The 21,064-nt window shown below is 42.7% G+C and overlaps 1 protein-coding gene across 3 annotated transcripts in view; it reads right to left on the bottom strand.

Annotated features, from left to right (window-relative positions):
• Positions 1-4,217: 4,217 nt before the first annotated feature.
• The window catches only part of Grhl1 (grainyhead like transcription factor 1), a 53,175-nt gene continuing 36,328 nt past the window's right edge, over positions 4,218-21,064 (bottom strand). For 2 of the 3 annotated variants that reach the window (XM_074049155.1, XM_074049156.1), the window contains exons 10-16: positions 15,701-15,788; positions 13,980-14,119; positions 13,012-13,049; positions 10,144-10,235; positions 9,736-9,821; positions 6,109-6,173; positions 4,218-5,021 (exon numbers count right to left, since the gene is read on the bottom strand). In XM_074049155.1, coding sequence (XP_073905256.1) covers positions 4,907-5,021; positions 6,109-6,173; positions 9,736-9,821; positions 10,144-10,235; positions 13,012-13,049; positions 13,980-14,119; positions 15,701-15,788 — 624 coding nt within the window. In that variant the 3' untranslated portion in view covers positions 4,218-4,906. The remainder of the gene's footprint in view (positions 5,022-6,108; positions 6,174-9,735; positions 9,822-10,143; positions 10,236-13,011; positions 13,050-13,979; positions 14,120-15,700; positions 15,789-21,064) is intronic. The other variant, XM_020178714.2, reaches the window with a different exon arrangement.

The raw sequence follows: 21,064 nt of genomic DNA, 5'->3' as shown, positions 1-21,064 counted from the left end.
GTACCACACACACAAAAAAAGAGTACCATGATAGTGGAGATTCTAAGTCCACAGATGCTAGTTTTGGCAGAAGCACTGCACACAGGAAAGGCAAATCAAATCCAGAGGAATTGTCTATTCCAGTAAGAAAAAAGACCCTATCCCTTCCATGATGGAAGCAGTTCAATGTAACCAGTCTGTCAGAACTGGGTGATCACCCCAGGGAATGGTGCTATCTCTGGGGCTGTGTTGGTCTCTGATCCTGTAGTCCGGGCACTAGCAGTGGGCCATGGCTAGAGCTAGCGCTGGCGAGTGGAAGCACAACTTCCATTCCCGTCGCTATGGCCACTGTTGAAGGGAAGCGGAAAGGCTGCTACCACTTTGCTGGGAAGCCACTTGCACAGGGAAGGCCAATTCTACTGTGGATGGGGAGACCCTGCTTCACTGCTCTTCCTACATGTCTCCATTCCAACAGGACCCCATTTATTTCCAATCAGTGCCCTCACATTAAGAGGCAGCACCCTCCTGGATGTGGTGACAAACTTGTAATCCCAGCACTGGGGAGGATGACGCAGCAGGATCAGGAGTTCAAAGCTAGTCTGGGCTACACAGTGAGACTCTGTCTTTAAAAAAAAAAAAAAAAAGTAGACATCTGAAAGGCTGAGTTCCACCTGTGTTGTAAGTTAACAGTCATTGGCTGAAGTTCTGCATTTGACTTTCTGCACTTTCAGCCCTGCTGTTACAAGAAGCTTCTGCACACCCAGAAGCTCTTAGGTCTATATGACACTTGAACTAGGAATTTGAGTCCCTGGAAGCATCTTTTTTCTCCTACTACTTTGTCCAGTGACATTAAGACCAAATAAATATTATACTCCTGAGTTTTCAAAAAGAATGTTTGAAAGTCTTTTATGTAGAGTCAGCGAGTTGTTTCTTATAAACGCTTAGGAGTACAAATGGCAATATTTTGCGTATCTCCGGTGCACGCCATGGACTGTCAGTGCTCTCTTTACTATGGGCAATGGAGTCACTAGCATCTTTAAATGTAATCCAATCAGATAACCAATCCAGAAACGCTTCTCCTTTGGGACATTCTCTGGTTATCTCTGAGTGGGATGAGGAGGTAGAAAATTACAGCTATTTTTTTTGCAATACTAGGGCTTGAACTCAGGACCGACACCTTGAGCCACTCCACCAGCCCTTTTATGTGATGGGCTTTTTCAAGATACGGTCTCGTGAACTATTTGCCCCAGCTGGCTTTGAACTGCGATCCTCTTCATCTCTGCTCCCCAAGTAGCTAGGATTACAGGCATAAGTCACTGGTGTCCAGCCTCATAGATGTCTTCATAGAGCTGTATTTTCATTCTGTAGTTAATTGGACTTTTATCCTACCATGTGTTACATTTGTTGTAACATAAAATTTGGTTCAAAGATTTAAGGAGTGCAGGACTGAGTATATGTATGTTTAAGACACAAAAGACTTGAGCGTGGTTTGGCTCTGCTCTAAGAGCTGGGTGGTCTAGGTTCTAGGGAAAGGTCAGGGGCTCAAAGCCTGGCTATACCACTGACTGTGACCTCAGGTGGGACGCAAATGTTGCCAACATTGGATGACAATGAAACACTGCTTCATAGATACCCACTGTTCATAGGGTACATGGGGCAGGGAAATAAAGAACACAGTGGATCTGGTCAACATTTCCACCAAGGTGCTGCCCAGGCTGACCCCACGTGCAGGGGCTCCACTCAGCTTCCAGCCTGATGCCCTCTCAACTGGAGTGGTCATCCCCTTGAAACCAGCCCTCCTGGGTCAGTCTCTCAGGAGATTGTGCTTCAGCAATTGCTAATTGTTAGATGGACAATTTATACTTACTGGCCCTGCTCTGTGGCTATGGGGTCCAAGTTGCACCCAGACTAATTTCTGAGCTTGGAATTCTACAAAATTCCCCTGCTTTAGTCTTACAAGTGATGGGATACCTAAAAGTGCTGGCTGGTCACTTCATTACAGAATGGATTCCTGAGTACATACTATGCAACTAGCATTGGGGCAGGTGCCAGGAATCCACTAGTGACAGGACCTGCCAGGAAACAAGAGGCTGGGGGATGCCTGGGTGGGGATGACAACCCAGAGCAGCGACAGCTCAAGGGAGCCTTGACCTCCTCTCCCAGGGAGGCCAAGAAGGATGCTGCCGGCAGGGCAAAACCAGGTTCTGAGGCGGAAGTCAGAGCTGAGTGAGGAGGAAAGATGAAGGCCAGGTCAGGAGGACTGACTCCCACAGAGCAGGTGCTGCAGGCCTTCGGCTCCCTGAGCAAAGTTGGATTAGAGCCACTGAGCGGTCAGTAGCCCAGGCTGTGGGTAGAGCCTGGACTTTCGGCCTGAGGACCAGAATGAAAAATGTACAGATGTCAGAGGAAATCTTTCAGGGAGTTGACCTCATTAACTGGATCATGCTCCCTAAAAATATCTTTTAATGTCTACCACACTGAGGCACTGGATTACCTGAATATGCTTAGGACAAGTTATTTTAGGAATTCTGATACAAGAAAACATTATTGGTGATTTTAAAACTAAACACCTGCTGTTTCTAAGAACACTATGGGCTTAGGGCAATAGTTCAAGTGGTAGAGCGCATGCCTAGTAGGGATGAGGCCCCGAGTTCAAATTCCAGCACCACGGAAAAAAATAGCTAAAAAAACACTTGGATTTTCACTATGGAAGTTTACTTTCATATTTAGTGGTTAAATTTTATAAGAATAAAAAGCTTACTAAGGGCTCCTTTATTTAATGGTTATTTGGATTATTTTGGACAAAAAAATCACCATAAAGGAAGCAATCTAAATATACACATTAAAAAATAAGGAGAGAAGCTGGGCACCGGTGGTGGCTCATGCCTATAATCCTAGCTATTCAGGAGGCAGAGATCAGGATGATCACAGTTCAAGGCCAGCCAGGCAAATAGTTTGAGAGACTCTATCATGAAAACCCCTTCACAAAAATAGGGTTGGTGGAGTGGTTTAAGGTAAAGGCCCTGAGTGCAAGTCCCAGTACTACAAAAAAAGAAAAAGAAAGAAAGAAATAAGGAGCGTGTTGGTGGGGTGGCTCAAGTGGTAAAATGAATGTCAAGCAAGCACGAGGTCCTCAGTTCAAACCCCAGAATAGTTGGGCAGGGGGAGAAGAAAGAAATGAGGAGAAAATGCTAACATAAGGAGATGCATTCTACCTCTAACATTTTAAGATTTCAAATTTTGTTTCACTGACCAATGAAAGGAGAGTCAGCTGGGCAAGATGAATACCTATAATCCCAGCACTTGGGAGGCTGAGACCAGTCTAGGCTACATAGTAAGACCCTATCTCAAAGGAAAAAAAAAAAGAAAAGAAAAAGAAAGGATAAGTCAAACCAAATAACAGGAAATAACATATTATGAAATGGACATATAAAATTTAATCCCTTTGGTTTAAAATACATCCTTAGTGATATAATTAAAAACAAATAAAGACAAAATCAATTTCATAAAACAAAATATAAAATATTATTATATGACCCGTTTCCCCTATCTTAGAAAACCAGCAATTTAGTTCACATACTTCATTAGAATATTTTAACCTAATAATAGAACTATCAATCCTACTTACATAAATGACCTATTCTAATTCCCTGAACCTAAGGATACCCGTGATTTTATTTGTTATAGTATTTGTTATAAAATTACATTTTAAGTATTTTTATATACTTAAACACCTGTACAAATGTTCCCTTGCCAGAGTGAGTCTCACAAATTCATGAATGCTTTCTAGAATCGTTCACAAGATAATCAAAGCTTGAAAGCTCTGAAACATGGTAAGATAAGAACCATTTCTTATGCTAGGAAGAGGAAGAAGAAATCCATTTTGAGCTACATCTTTTGGCTCACAATAACAGCAGTGTGAGTGCTGTCACTGGTGTTTGCTGGCTCTGCACAGGCACATGTGACTGGTAGGCACACACCAGCCAGGACTGCTCGTGTCCTTTTACTTCATTTGTTAAACAGTACAGAAACCCACCTGACAACACTCTCAGAAGCAGACACACTCTGTCATCTAAGACTGCCTTGCTATGTTAGGGAACAATTGCTTGTGTTTGGGAAACACAGTATTCTATCTGCTTGGTCAACATTATCAAAAATAACTTAACCTTTTCTCTAGGAAAGTCCTCAAAGTAGATCTCACTGGTGCGTACCTTCACTATCTGTACACAGACACCGTATTTATATATTATATATTTATATCAGACATGTATGTACACATTTACAGACAGACCTTCAAAAAGATATTGCACTTATATACAACGGCTTTGTCTTAACTAATTTCACACTGTAACCCATTCATGTTCTTCATAAGAAAGGCAGCTGATACGGCCAAGGAAGTTGCAAAGAAAGGTTCCAGAAATGTGCCCTGTTTAGTAAACACTACCGGAGAATGACAGGTGGAGGGAGAGGTTGCTCTGCCCTTCACTGTTCAGGAGCTGTGCCCACTCCCCAAGGCAGAGCTAAAATGAGGTCAAAGAGCACAAAAACCTTAAAGCCAAGCCTATGCCTTCCTGATGCCCACTTTGAGCAGGACCACTGATACTGCAGAGACAAGGCAGATCTCCCAAGATTCTGACAAACAATGCAGCAGATATCCTAAAGGTTCCCAGAGTCTGTTAAATCTTGGAACAGAGTTTTCATTTTTAGTTTCCTAAGTATCAGAAATTCAACCATAAAGATGCATGGACTTCTCTGTCATCTGAAAAACATCAATGCAGTACATTAAATGCAGCTCCAGTGCCAATGGAATCCCTTCCCCTGATGTCCACCTGGGTCTTGAGGTGGGTGCCTAGGCACCTCTGCTGGCCAAACAGTAAGGTCTAGGGAACCCCTTCATTGAGCTCCTGAGGGCCGTGGGCTCTGGGCCTTAGATCTCCGTCAGGGTGAGCTTGTACGATCCCCCTGCTTCTTCAATCTGCAGCTGGAAGGTGTCTTCGTTGGAATAATGCTTCACAATGTTGTCATCCATGTTCACCAGGATCCTGGATTAGAAGACACAAGATGAACTGCTATCATCCTACCCGGCTCTGGAGTGAGTGAGATTTACCCATTAGCCCTGCACTCCCTAGCTGGGATCTGTGAGGAAACTGTTCACGTCATCTGTGTCTCAACTGCCTCAGCCATAAAGCGGAGTTGATCCCAGTGCCTAGCGTAATGACTGGTGACACCTGGAGAAGGGAATGCAGTAAAGATTATAGTGGGCCAGGCATGGGGCCAACAGAAAGTACTGCCTTGTTCATTATTATTTCTGGCATGAAGTATTCACTCAATAAATGGTACCCAGGATAAAAAAATAAACCTATAGCGCTCTCATGGTCCGGTTCTGGAAAGCAAAGTGATAAAACTCATCTCCATGACCTGAAGCCACCTGCCCCTGGCAAGTTACCCTCAAAGTTCAAACAAACTACTTACGCTCAACACTTTCCACCAGACACTCTGAAGTTCCAATTAGGCTCAGAATTGACCCAAAAAGTTCTTATGTTTTATACCCTGCTAATCCATGTCAAATAGCACAGACTCTTAATAGAACTAAAAATATTAAGTTCTGGACAAAGTAATATTACAATAACCTGAAAGTATGACTCAAGTAGAAAGGGCCAAAGCTTTGCAGTCAGTCATGGCTTCACCATCAGCAAACTCGTGGTTTCAGACAAGCCTCTATATCCTCCTGACTCGGAAGTCTCATTTATAAAGCACAGATAGTAACACCCCAGCTCAGAAAGACAACAGGGAAAATTAGAGGAAGCCACACGTGAAGTGCCCAACCTAACACCTGGCTCACAAGGGGCACTCCCTAAATGGAAGTGCCGTTTTTGATGTCCCTGGTAAACTTCATCACAAACCTGGAATTTGGAGCTGCTTCCAGGCTGTCATGAATGGGAAGAGCAAATATAAATTTTATGTGAAAAACAATCTACAAAGATGATCTTTGAAGGCAGATCAACTTTAATAATTTAATAAGAAAAGCAACAGTGTAATGTGTTTTTATGGTTGGTCCTGGACTTCACCCAAAGCATGTGTGTCACATTCATGCTTTCAGAGGCACACAGAATTTGCACCACTGCTCACCCTTTTTTGCACTTCTTGAATATTTTCCCAATCTTGTCATGGGGAACATCATATTTGTCTGAGATCTAAAAGAACAGAGAAAAATAATCACAAAATTCTGTTTCCTAACAAATAATGATATACATACAGTTACTCATTTTTTTTCTTTCTTTTTTTTTTTAATAACATGGTTTCACTATGTACACAGGCTGGCCTCAAACTCTTGCTATACCTGCTTCAGTCTCCTGTTTTTCAAAGATACAAACACACACAAAAAAATGGAAAAGACCCAGTCCATGTGCTGGGAGGGGCGGGGAGGAGAGAGGTTACCTACCATCTTTGAAGGGAGCTGGAGTATTTCCCCCTAGTTTATACAGATATCAATAAAACAGATGGTTGGAAAAATATATATAACTAAGACTCACTAGGTGAGTAGATTATATGGTCATAGATTGTCTTTTTTATTTTTATAGAGCAGTTTTAGGCATACAGAAAAAATGAGCAGAACACAGAGTTTCCACACACCATCCTCATCCCTCCTATGGTCCCCCTATTGTCTACACCTTGCATTACTGCGCTGTACTTGTTAACATCTGATGAGGCAATGTTGCTAGTCGTAACTCCAGCCCAAGTGCACTTCTCTGTGCTGTACATGCTGTGTGTCTGACAAACACACGTGACATATTATGCAATCATAGGTGTTCTGATCAAATGTACAAAGGCCTCTCTCTGCAGTCAGATACGTGTAAATGAAATCAACCCATTAACCAGCAGGGAACCTTTGGGACCCTTGGTCGTCCCTTATCAGGGATGCCTCACAAGCGACAGGACTGGCATGAAGATTAAGGAGTGTCCCCCACACCACAGGAGTTATATATTCCTTTCTTTTTAAAACAGGATCTTGCTATGTAGCCCAGGCTGGCCTCAAACTCATGACCCTCCCGTCTCTGCCTCTTGAGTGCTGGGATGGCAGGAGTGTATCACCAGGCTCAGCCTAATTTTTTGGCAGTGCTGGGGACTGAACTCAGAGTTTTATGCATGTGCACTCCTACTTAGCTACAACTCAGGCCTAGAAAGTGTTATTTTAGATATAAAATTATAGAAAGAAAAAGTCCTCAAGCCCTAGGTCATAAATTAAGAACTGTGATGGTGGTCGCTAATGGCTCACACCTATAATCCTAACTACTCAGGAGGCAGAGATAAGGATGATTGCAGCTCGAAGCCAGCCCAGGCAAATAGTTTGGGAGACGCTATCTCAAAAAAACCCATTACAAAAAAGGGCTGGTGGAGTGGCTCAAGGTGTAGGCCTTGAGTTCGAGCCTAGTACCACAGGAAAAAAAAAAGAACACTGCTCCTGCTAATTCTACCCACAGCCTCTCCAGAAACAAGAGAAATCTTGGAAAACATGGAGGCTCATGGGTCAATACAGTTGCAGCCACTGATGTGTGGCCCTCAGCCTCTCCTGGTGTGTCATCCTGGCCATGTCGTCCCATCCATGTCATACGTACCCCTCCACTCCCCAGCCCCCATAGTGATACTGCTCCTGGGTAGACTTTGGGTATCACCCTTTCAGGGCATAAAGGTGAAGCAAAATGATGAAATTACTCCAAGGACAAAGAGCCAATTCAGTTGAGATCAAATACTTTCCTTGGAATTGCTGTCGACCAGGGTGACTTACTCATCTCAATTTGCAGAGTATAGTTCAAGGCACCACTGAGAAATGGGGCCTCCGATGGCTTTAAGTCTAACGAGAGCACACACTTAGACCAAGCACAGGTCAGTGTTTTCACCATACAAACAAGCCCATTTCTGTATCACTGGATAGTACATTGTATATAAATCCCAGCCCCAGGGGATGTAAGCCACTGTCACGGACTTCCTTAAGAGCTGTGAACAAATTATACTGGAACAATAATTCTCCATCTTTTCCACACTCCTCACTCCCCAAAACCAAGGGTTTGCATGATGTTTAAGAAACAGTGAATGGTCCTCAAAAGACAAGACACAGAAGCCCAGGAGAAATAGCAGGAAGCAGGAAATTACAGGAGAAATAGTAGTGCTGTCTATGCTGCAGGCAGGAAGGGAAACATGTAGGAACACTGGGAACTCCAAGAATTTCCCCCAAGAAACACCCCAAACCCACTGTCCCCTCACCTGCTTTATTCATCTTCACTGCACTTTCTGAATGACAATTTACATGTGAATTTCCTGTCTTTTTAAAAACTGTCTCTGTCTTCCTACCTGAAGGGCAGCCTCCATTTGGCACTGTGTTACTCACTCTTGTGACTCCAGTGCCTACAATGGCTCCTGGCACAAAGCAGGCCCTTATCAAGATATGTCAAGTGAGTTGAACACAATGCAGTTGTCAGGGAAGCTGAGGACATGGTTCTAGTTTGTTACATAACACTTCGAGATCAAAGATTTCTATGGACTACAGGGGCCTAAAGTTGGTAAATATTATGACATGGTGTTGATACTAGAATTTTAGGTAGGGCAAAGCCAGAAAGTGAATCAACACTGTTCTAAGTCTCTCCTACTGACATCCCAAAGGGGCAGTAAGGTCAGCTGGCTGCAGCCTTTTGTCAATTCCTGTAAGGATTTGTGGTCATCACTGGTTACACCTCTACTTTGTTTTTTTTTTTTTTGGTGGTACTGAGTTTGAACTCAAGGCCTAAACCTTGAGCCACTCGGCCAGTCCCTTTTTTGTGATGGGTTTTTGTCAAGATAGGTTCTCGAGAACTATTTGCCTAGGCTGGCTGTGAACTGCGATCCTCCTGATTTCTGCCTCCTGAGTAGCTAGGATTATAGATATGATATAGATATGTGCGCTTGGCACACCTCTACATTTTCTCAGAATACTCTGGGTAAGGTCTTGCTCAGTTCAGCAAATAATAGGGGCAAAGACAGGCACAGAAAGCACCTTTTGGGGATTTTGTGTTGTTTTGAGACAGACTCTCCCTATGTAGCCCAGACCAGCCTGGAACTTGTGAACCTCTCGCCTCAGCCTCCCCAGTGCTGTGATTACAGTAGTAGACCACCCCACCCAGGTGAGCCACTGCTTTACGTATGAAGTTTTTAGGGCTTTACTTAACAAAAAATAACTTTTGCTAGTCTCTAAATGATTTGCTACATGGCATTCTCTCTTTAACCAAGAACATTAAATTCAACTATTTCATAGAGCCACCAGAGTCATTCAATTTAGTGGAATACACACAACCAGGCACAAGGGATAAGATCCCAGTGTGGATAAGATAAACCTGCAAACAAATGAAGATGACCTGAGGTGGATAAAATGTGGGCCATGCTTTAGGCATACACAAAACATGGCTTGGAAGTGGGGTCAAAGGTTCCAGAACAACAGAGGAATCCAGATGGTCTGATAAAATGCTTTAATGGTCCAGACATGGTGATAAATACCTGTAAATCTAGCACTCACAAGGCTGAGGCAGGAGGACTGCAAGTTTGGGGCCAGCCTGGGCTGCACAGCGAGACCCTGTCTCAAAAAAACATTTCAATGATTTCCCTTCACTTTTTAGGTCATGCTGGGGATTGAACTCAGCCTTTCTGCTTGTTGGGCAAGTGCCCACACACTCAGTCTGCCTTCATTTCTTTTTTTAAAATGGGACTGCCACATGTAATCCTACTTACAGCCTCCATCAAGCCCTTCAAAGATGGGGTCTTGAGCATCAGGGCATCAAAGACTTCTTCTGACTCCTTTCGAACGTAGAGCAGCACTAGTCCCCAGTCAAGAACAAGGAGGCAAAAAAGAATAAAAGGATGTAGTTAATTCACAAGAGCAAAATATGAAAACAAATCATTGACATTGTTAAGATAAAAAGACACATTCACACCAAGGACAGCAAACATGCACCAATATAATATTTGTCCTAAGACCACAGGCTGCAGCTTCTCCCTGAACTGCTATCCAGCCTCGCTCAGTGAAGTGTTGGTCTGATGGGAGAATACTCAAGCCAGGTTCATGCAGTTTATGCTGGTGCCAGATTCAGAACTCCCTGCTGATTTAAAACTCCCACTAAGCAATGCGAACCAACACACCTCTTTTGGGCTCTTCTATCCGGGCCAGCTTAGCTGGAGGTGGGACAACAAAGTCGTCTTCTGTTCCATATGGCCCCCTTTTCAAGGCAGACCTGTGGATAACCCAATACACAGTTTGTGATTTCAACTTCAATCAAGTACAGAAACAAAGAATTTTTAGTGTATATCACTGAATTTTAGATTCAAAATAACTTTCACTCTTTATCTGGTCCGGCTTTCTTATTTTCTAGATAAAACCTCTGAGGCCCAAAGCAAGATACAGAGCCAGGGCTCATGGACATTTAATGACAGACCTGGAACTACTCAGGAGAACTGCTGGACTTTCTCCAGTCACTCTTCCACTAGACTCAGCTGCCTTCCCATAAACATTGGGCTGCTTTCCAGATAAAAATTTACAGAGGAGATAGGTCTGAAATAACTTGCACAGGATGACAAAGGAGGGGGCATTTCTTTTTGGTTTTTTGAGATAGGGTCTTGCTATTGTAGCCCAGGATGGCCTGGAACTCATGATTCTGTTGCTACCACATCCAGCTCAAGGAGGGGCACTTTAAAAGAGTGAGACAGCCTGAGCAGGAAAATGTAAAGGTAGGCTGGCTGAAACAGAACATCCCACAGAAGGCACATCAGGGAAGGGAGGCTGGCTGCATCGGTCAGCATTAAGGAATCAAGATTTTTATGGCACAGGTAAGAGGGAATCTTTGCAAGTTTTGTGAGACAGAATGGTATGCTCAAAGTATGTGGTCCACATTGCAGGGGATTCCAGGCCTAGAGGTAGGACAGTAGTGAAAGGAATTTGGTGATAATCAGAGCATAGCTTCTAAAAGGTTTAACATACTGTAGTGACTATTTCAACAAGGAGGTCTGTAGGGTAAGCAAGAAAACGGTTAAATAACTGAAAATGAACAAGGTGAGTGTTTGGTTTTAAGCAGAACCTCAGGAATAGGGTTTGGACTTTAAAATATCTGTGCATCTCAGTTCCTAGCATGTAACAGGCACCCAATGAAGATGCCCAAACTCCCATATCCCTCTTCGGCCCCACCATGTCTTAAACACAAGAATTGAAGAGACAGTGTAGGACTACGCTGTCAAGAGAAGGCACAGCTGGTAACAAGTGTGGGCTGTGGGGGGATCAAAGGTGAGGGAAAGGCAGGGCTGAGGAATGGACATGATGGTAACACCATGGCTCTCTACCATCATGCACTTTTCTGTGTCAAGAGAAAAAGGGAGACTTAAGCACCAAAGCAGGGCCTTCCTTCCCCTTCTTGAAAATTTAGTCCTAAGGTTATCAGAAAAGGCAAGCCAGGCTGCAGTTGACGGTGTCAAAACAGCCCCTTTGTGTAGCAGGCATCAGCACAGAAGGCCGTCAGGTGTGGGAGTCAGAACCCAAGGGGGCAAGCAGTCTGTCCATTCAGGGGAACAGCAAGGCTTCAGAACGAGGGGACCACCCACATTCCACCAGAGGGAGTCAGTGTATCTTGGACAAGAGGTTGGTTTTGTGTCTGGGCACAAGGCGGTGCTCCAAGAACAAGGGCCAGGCAAAAAGGAGCAGGGGCCAGCTCGAAGGGCCCACTCTGGGGATCTTTAGGTCCAAGTACACAGTGATACAACTTAGAATGGGAAACAGCCCCTTACTGATAAAAGTCAACCAGTGAATGGACTGAAAGTTTAGTGGGGAATGAGACACTTCCAGAAGTACAATGTACTGTCCCCCAAAGCACCTGCTACAAAAGCAGAACGTACCTTACAGCACAGGAGCTCAATTGCATGATTACAGGTAATGGGACTCCCTGAGTGGCACAGGGAGGATGTGGGAGGACCACCTCCCAGCAAGGACAGTTGTGCCAATGTGCCCAAGTTGAAGCTGATTATGAAGCCAGAGAGGAAGACACCCCAGCAAACAACTGGTTTGTAATCTTCCAAAGTATTCCATCAGGAAAGTCAAGGAAAGACCAAAGCTGTTCCAGACCAAAGTACAACTAACTACAACATGTGGTTCTGAACTGGGTCCTATTTTGCTATAAAGGACATTATTGGGAAAAGCAGCAAAATTGGAATGCATCAAGGTGAACATCCTGACTGACTGTGATACAGGAAGATGCCCTTGTGTATAGGGAATATACAATGAGTATTCAGGAATGACAGGACTTTGTGCAGGCAGCTTACTTCTAAATGGGTCAGGAAAAATGAGTTCCTTGTACTGAACCTGAACATTTTTTTAAATTTTTATTTTTTTTATTATTCATATGTGCATACAATGCTTGGTTCATTTCTCCCCCCTGCCCCCACCCCCTCCCTTACCACCCACTCTGTCCCCTCCCTCTCCCCCCCCACCCCCTTGATACCCGGCAGAAACTATTTTGCCCTTATTTCTAATTTTGTTGTAGAGAGAGTATAAGCAATAATAGGAAGGAACAAGGGTTTTTGCTGGTTGAGATAAGGATAGCTATACAGGGAGTTGACTCACATTAATTTCCTGTGCGTGTGTGTTACCTTCTAGGTTAATTCTTCTTGATCTAACCTTTTCTCTAGTTCCTGGTCCCCTTCTCCTATTGGCCTCAGTTGCTTTTAAGGTATCTGCTTTAGTTTCTCTGTGTTAAGGGCAACAAATGCTAGCTAGTTTTTTAGGTGTCTTACCTATCCTCACCCCTTCCTTGTGTGCTCTCGCTTTTATCATGTGCTCAAAGTCCAGTCCCATTGTTGTGTTTGCCCTTGATCTAATGTCCACATATGAGGGAGAACATACGATTTTTGGTCTTTTGGGCCAGGCTAACCTCACTCAGAATGATTGAACCTGAAATTTTTTGATAAGTTTGAGATTACTTCAAAATAAAGTAAGTTTATTAAAGTAAAGCAAAACATAAATCTTACCCTTCACCCTCCAATTCTTCTGAGGCAATGGAAAGAACCTAAGAACAAAACCACACATTGTTTTTCAAATAAATGCTCAAAATGTTTCAGACCAAAAATAAATTACCCCTAAAATGGAAGTCATTTTAAACCTCACCAATCTAGCACCAAGCTCTTTTTTTAAATACAGATTCCTACAGTCTTCTTTTTCAGTGCCCAGATTTTTATAGCTATCTTGAATTTCTCTAAAATGGCACATTATGGCCAGTGGGCCAATCTGGTCAAAGCCTGCACATGTAAATGAAGTATTTAGTGAAACAAAGCCATAGTCATTTAATCACATATTGTGTATGGCTGCTTTTGCATCAGAATGGCAGAGCTTAATAGCATATCAGAAATGCCAGGGTCCAAAAAGCCTAACTATGTGGTCCCTTACAGAAAAAGTCTCTAAGCCCTGCTCACCCCAAAGCTTCTCACAAGAAACAATGTATTGGCAATGGCCTTCCTTAACAACTCTGAAAAATTATTCCTTACAAGTTTGTCTACTAAGTACATGGAATAGTGTCCTTTTGATATGTAGCAGAGCTCAATAAGCCCCACTCTATTGACACTCCTATCCCTACTAAGTTTTTGCCACAAAGCAAGGTGTGACTATTTTTTAAATTTTGCATTGCTGCTAAGACATAGCTGTATTAGTGCTAATCGTGACTCAGCAACTAGAACCATGAGAGGAGTCTGGATGTTCCTTGTAAGGTTACTTGACATGTGTATTACCCAAGTTAAAGCCACAAGATCACAGACTCAAGCTCCAGATTATGTTGCTACTCCAGAAGCCTTCAAATGAAGGAAGACATGAAAGAACGATTTATACTGACAGCTGATACACTGCATTTTCAAATCAATGACTGAATATTCCAGAGAGCTGACTAACTGGTCAAGCCTCACTGAAGTTTGCTTTGCAGCCCCCCAACTGGAAACTGGTTACCTACATGAGTGCCCCGCTGCAGGTTGGCAAAGTGCACATCCGGAATAAAGAGGACAGGCTGAGTATCGAGATCAAGAAAGGGCTTGAACACTGTGATGTCCATTCGTTTGTGAGAGGGAAGCAGTGGCACTTTAACATCAGAAACTAGGGAGAAAAAAAGAGATGCTAATATCAACAGATTATATCTACAGGCTGGAAGCAGGCCTCGAGCATTTTTTACAAAGTTTAAGAAATCTAAATAATAGGACTATAGGTATAGGTCATGTGGCCTGCACGAAGAGAAAAAAATCAGTTTATGTAAAAGGATTTGCTGTGCACATTTATAATAAAAGCAACTGAACACCCTACAAAGATCAATAGTCAGAGGTACCTTTAAACACGCATAGACACATGTAACATGGAGTTGGAAGAGAGCTAAAGCATATTTAGTTTTCATCTGAAAGGCTAAATCTTATCATTGTATGAATTCAATCTGGAAGCAATTCCACCTTAGCTGCCCTCATTAAATAATTGACATTTGACTTCAGAACATATTAACAGCCTCAACAGTGAGCTTAAGAATAAGTGTGGTTAAATCCCAGCTAAGTGGGAGGTGGAAAAAGGAGGATAAAGCTTTGAGGCCAGCAAAAAAAGTTAGTGCAACCCTATCTCAAAGAAATAGCTGAACAGTCATGGTGCAAACCCAGCTATAACAGGTAGGAGGATTGAGGTCCAAGGTTATTATGGGCAAAAAGCAGAAGACCCTACCTGAAAAATAACTGAAGCAAAGAGTGGTTCAAGTGGTAGAGCCCTTGCCTAGAAAGCACAAGGCCGAGTTCATACCCCCAAAACACAAGAATAAGCATGCCTTGTTTCCAATTTGTTAATTATGGATAATCAATAATGGGTCTCCCAGTTTGTTAGCTGTTCTCTTAAGTGGCAGTGGAGGCAGCACTTTGAGGCCAGTGGGAGAATCCTGACATCTGCTGAGCCAGGCAGATCGTTCACACAACACACAAGAAGCCAGTGCCACAGATGAAACACTGTAGGAATAGTGCAGAATTTTTCTCCATTTAGTTCTTTGAATAGGTACAGGATTTTTTAAATATGAAAACTGGTCACAGTTTAAAAAAAAAAAAAACTGTGTGTGGCAGTACATGCCTACTATTCCAATTCTTAGGAGGCTGAGGCAGGAGGTGATTCAAGTTCAAGGGTAACCTGGACTCCAGAGCAAGATCCTGTCTCAAAAACAAAACAAAACAAAACAAAACCCCGGAAGCTCAAGCAATAGAGCACCTGCCTAGCAAGCATGAAGTCCTGAGTTTAAACCCTAGTACTGCCAAAAACAAAACAAGACTTTCCTGTGGAAATGTCCAAGTAGATGCCTTGGGATGATGCAAATGTTAGGCTCTACACAAGAAAATGGCGCCATCTGCAACGAAGACACCCTGTAGTCTCAGGGGCACTATCACTACTTTCACAAATCAAGACAAGCCAGCTCTAGCAGAAGCTCATGGGAGCATCTGTTGTTTTTCAGGACTGGAGCTAACACCTGAACCTGACCAAACTAACTGCCTAAAACACCTGTGTTCAGGATAACTCCAGAAACCAGCCCATAGTTTCTGCCCCCATTTGCTGCTACTGCTGCTGAAGGTAACTGTGACCCCACCCCGACAGCCTCTGCTTGGCACTCTAGCCCACATTCTGCAAGGACCAGCCTGCGGCTGGCTGGATATGGCTACTTACAGGCATTCACCTGAAAGCTGGGGTCAGGACACTTGCCTTTTCTTTTGCTTTGCTTTCGTTCTTCATCCCTGATTTTCCGCTCAGCTCCCTGCAGGAAAAGGAGACAAGATGGGATTCTGTGGCTCTACTCCTCTTTGGAACAATCAACTCCTATTCTGAGCAATGTGGCAAGAGCTCTCCACTCTGGAAGTAAACCTTATTACTTACTATATTCACAGGGCGACTTACCACAGTGATTTTCTCTAAAAAGCTTATTCTTAGAATTATTCTTAACTATATGAAATCACAGAAACATTTATTTTAAAAATAAACAAACAAAGGAAAATTCCTCTCAGCAACAGATGTGGCCAGGTTAAAAGAAAAGTTAAGAAAATCTGTTAATACGCCACATTGCCTATAGAGGCATAAGTGCCTTCTCCCTCTGTCTAGTAGGAAAAGAACATGAAGGGGAAAAAATACCAGTTGATCCTTGCAATGTTATCCTGGAGGGCCAAGATATCCACTGAGTGACAGGTACAACCAGGTGTAATTCACAAATGCAAAGATGCAACCAGAAAGTTGCATGTTCACTTAGAGAACAAGTGTACTCTGTGTCCTATAAAAAGGACAGTTTTGTACCGTGTATAGCAATTGCACAAAAAGTAACAGTGCCTTACAACAGAGTCCAGAAAAATAAAAAAAAAATATATACTAATAATAATCATGACTTAAAACTAAGCAATTAAATACCATAAAAGCAATACATTTAATAAGTTCTCTTGATTTACTGGTGTGTATTTCTGGATCATACAGATTTCTTTGCCAAGTTATCCTGTAAAATATGAACTGGTGACTTATGTTTCTGTTAAATAAATTCCCTGAAGGAAAGACAGTAAATGAAAGTCTTGCCACTGTTCTTGGCATTATGCAATAGGATCAATTTTAAAAATCAGAATGCAAAACACACTGCCTTCTCTAGGTGTAAATGCATTTATGCATCATTGGTAAATGTATAACCTGCTTGTAAAAATTTCTATGCAATACTGAACACACATTACCTCCTTGATGGAGGTAAAGGTCTCTAGTCACCTAGCCATCACTGAATGGAGCTGGTCTTTACCTCTTTCAGTCCCTTCTAACAGTTACTTAATTCTGGTGATAAACTACACCCCCAAAAGGTAGTTTTACAAAATAGGACATTCCCTTCTTATTTATCAGGTGTATCCATGAAGAATGATAAGGAACTTCTGCTTCTAGTCAAGATGGAGATTTATACTCTACCCTGAAACAGCGAAAACCAGACAAAATGTACAAGACGAAGATTCTGAAGGCCCTGGCACAGCAGGAGCCAACCAGGTGAGCCCTTCAGCTGTGCCATCTACTGCCTCCAGAGAGCATTCAGGATGCAGATGAAGAGAGAGGGTAGGGAGGACAAAGCGCAAAGAAGAAGAACTACAAGAGGCAGCCTGAGATCCCCAGCAGATCTCTTTCAAGTACTCAGTAAGTACTGACAGGTGTGAGGAAATTACCCAAGGGGAGGGAAAAACACTCCCCAAGATTAGAGAAATGGTGCCTAAGACTAACACAGGGCCAGAAATAGTGCCTGTTCCCACTAATGAGACTGGAAAAATGCATGACTCAAAGGCATAGAGTAGAAAACTCAGGAAAATCTTGCTCAGCCATACAGAACAATTAGCCTGACACTGAGTATGGCTCCAGACCTGCCTGTCAAGTCATAAAAGTTAGATCTGAAAAGATCAAACTGTTTCCAAGACACTTAAAAAGTCTTAGGACAAAGGTCAAGAAGAGTCCCAGGAATACAGAAATGTCTAGCCCCCAACAAGGTAAAATTCACAAGGCCAAATATTCAGTAAGACTGCCATGCAGGCAAAGAAGCAGGAAAACATGACTGCAGGACAATCAAACCATTGACCCTGACCCAGAACTGACACAGGATGTCAATCAAGGACATTAAACTGGTTACAGTAACTGTATCCCATGTGCTCAAAAACTAGTGAAAAAAAAAAAAACCGTAAAAAAACTAAACCTGGGCAGGGGGTGTGGCTCAGTGGTAGAGCAGCTGCCCAACCTGTACAGGAGTTCACTCCCTAGCACCACAAACAAAAACATCTGCTAAGCAGAGACATGAACAATACAAAACAGCCCCAACTTGAACCTCCAGAGAAGAAAACTACAATATCTTAGATAATAATTACACTGGATGGATTAACAGCATTTTATACCTAGCAAAAGATGGGTGAACTTGAGGAGATGGCAAAGGAACTATCCAAAATGAAACAGAAGAAAAGTAATTAAAAAAAGAAAATGTCACTAGTGGGCTCTAAGAGAATTTTGAGAACCTTATGGATGTATAACCAGAAAGAAGCAAACATATTGGCTGAAAATTTCCAAGTTTAGTAAAAACTATAAACCCACAGATTCTCAACATAACTGAAGAAACTCCGAGAACAAGAAACATAAATACACGTATCATGATCAAATTGTTCAAAACCAGTGACAGAGAAAATCCTGAAAACCAGTCTCAGAAAAGAAGAATTACATACAGAACAAAGACTCGGGTGGTTGCAGACTCTCATCAGAAGTGCCACAGGAAGTCAGCAGACCAGCACTTCAGTACTGACAGAAAAACAGTTGCTCTAGAATTTTATACCGAGCAGGAAGATTTTCCCAAACAGAAGATGAAATCAGACACAAAAAATGTGAAAGAACTTGTCCCCAGTAAGCCCACACTGCAAGAAATGTTAAACCAAGTCCCAAGACACTATGGGGAACCAATGAACCTCAAGTTGTTTTGACTCTTTCTCTTCATCATCAACTCATTCAGTTGATTTTGGGCACTGCATCAGGTGTTCTTTACAACATACACTCTGATGAAGAAGAAAATAACTTCTGTGGGAAGTGTCAATGAGCTTTTCTGTATTAGGATAGACCAGGGATCTATGTAAGCTCATAGAAAAAGGAGGTGGCAAATTTCCACTGGTTAGACATCCAATTTCTACTCCAATTTTCTCTGAAAAAAAGTGCTAAATTTTGCTACTGCAATAAGAGAAAATTCCACTTATCAAATGAGTTAAGCAGCTTATAATAAAGTTCTGATACAACTTTCTTCTCAGAAAGGAAAAAAATGTTAATACCTCTAAAGGATGCCAAAAAGATGTCTTACGTCTAATTTCTTACTGCAAATGTGGACCAAATTCATAAAATGAGTTTCGTTTCATTTTTTTTTCCATCTCTAGTGATACAATTGCATCTACATTATTTTCCTTTTATATTGTTGCTGTTGCTGAACTGGGGCACATTGTGACTTTTACAAAAGTTCTTACAATATGTCAGAGTTGAATTCACCCTCTCTCCTCCATATTCCCTCCCCCATTCCTGAAATAGTTTCAGCAGGTCTCATTCTCCCATTTTCATACTTTTTTGCGGGGAGGGTGGTAGTGGGGCTTGAATTCAGGGCCTTATGCTTACTTGGCAGGTATCTACCACTTGAGCTACTCTGCAGCCCTTTTAAAAGGTTTATTTGAAATAAGGTCTCTTAAACTATTTGTCCAGCTGACTTTGAACCTTGATCCCCCTGATCTCAACCTCTACAGCAGCTAGGATTACAGGCAAGAGTCACCAGCACCCGTCATAAAATGACAGTTTTAAGAGCTAGCAGAGGGAAGTGAATTGACAGGCACCAATTAAGAGAGGGTCAAACCTCAGAATGACAGGCTCAGGTGGGATAGTCCAGACCTGGGCAGTCCAGGCCGACCTACAGTGGAAGCAGCAATTGCAATCACAGTGAGTGGCACAAAGTTCATAGCCAGGATGGGAGTAGGGGCAGGGACATGTGGGGTTCGTGTGGCTGGGAGGCTCAACTTTGAAACTCAGCACATACGTGGTATTTTCTGCTCATGTAAGATTGTATGCCAGCCATAACAGCTCTGAGATTAAAAACTGGGGGTGAAAACAGTGTACATTTTCACCTTCTATGTCCCCAAGTGTCCTCCTATACCATATGGCACTTACTACTGCTTCTCTGTGCCATAAGGGCGGAAGTGGAAGGACAGGCCAACAACTTCGTTTCCAAGCGTGTCTCTAGAATTACATATGCTGCAGGCAGGGAAAAACGGTAGTGGAATTGGAAAGGACCTCACACAAGATAACCCACGAAGGCTGAGAGCACCTGAGCATTCACTGACTTAGGTTACACACTGCACCATGAGCAGTACAGGCTCATTTTTTTTTAGCCACGGCTTTGTGTGATGTTCCCTTACTGCGGTACAAGTAACGGCTGCACATCTGACCTGCTAGGCAAAACTTGGGACATATGTTCCCAGTGCATGTGATCCAAGTGAACAGATGAGCAGGCCAGCACTAACACCAGAAAGTAAAATCACACACTGTTCCAAAACACACTCAGTTCTGCAATCTTGAAGGTGCACTGCTTTGCAGAACACACCAGCATGCAGCTTCAAAGCACTCATTCGGCACAAACTGCTTTCTAAACTTTGTACAACCACCACCGATTAATAAAAGTAACTTTGGACAGTTCACAACACCCTTCCTATGTTTCATTTTCCTATTTATTTATATTTTTGGTGGCACTGGGGTTTGAACTCAAGGCCTCATGCTTGCTAGGCAGGCGTTCTACCACCTGAGCCATTCTGTCAGTTTCTTTTTATTTTTGGCAGTACTGGAGTATGAACTCAGGGCTTCATACTTGGAGGAGCTCTACTGCTTGAGCCATGCTTCCAGTCCTGTGTTTTATTTTCTAAACCAGCTTACTAAAACAGAAAGCTCCCCAGTTCAAATCCCAGTGCTACCAACCCAGTGGCTCACGCCTGTAATCCTAGCTGCTCAGGAGGCAGAGATCAGGAGGATCAGGGTTCCAAGCCAGCCTAGGCAAATAGTTTGTGAGACCCTATCTCAAGAAACTCCATCACAAAAAAGGGCTGGTGGAGTCGCTCAAGGTGTAGGCCCTGAGTTCAAACCCTAGTATTACAAAAAACAACAAAAAAAACCTCCTCAGAAAAGTCTTTTTTTTTTCCAGTATTGGGTATTGAACTCAGGGCTTAATGTTTGCTAGGCAGGCATTCTACTACTTGAGCCATGCCTCCAGCCCTCTTCCTGGAAAAGTCATAATATTAAAACCAAATTTGTTTAAGAGCATTAGTCTGTATATTCCTTCTTTTCAAAACTGCATATATAAATTTTCTATCTGATATGGAAAACTGTTTACTGCTGACTTGGGCTGACGTCTTCTGACATAGCTCTGTTCAGTGTGACCTGTGGACCAGCATCAGTCCATACTGCTATGGTGTCAGGAACCGAGTAAACATTTGGGTAAAAATTATATAGAATAGTGTCATGTTTATTGAA

Source organism: Castor canadensis, chromosome 12 (genome assembly GCF_047511655.1).
Source record: "Castor canadensis chromosome 12, mCasCan1.hap1v2, whole genome shotgun sequence".
NCBI classification, from domain to species: domain Eukaryota; kingdom Metazoa; phylum Chordata; class Mammalia; order Rodentia; family Castoridae; genus Castor; species Castor canadensis.
Note: the sequence above shows the minus strand (reverse complement) of the source record. Positions and strands in the feature narration are given on the sequence as shown.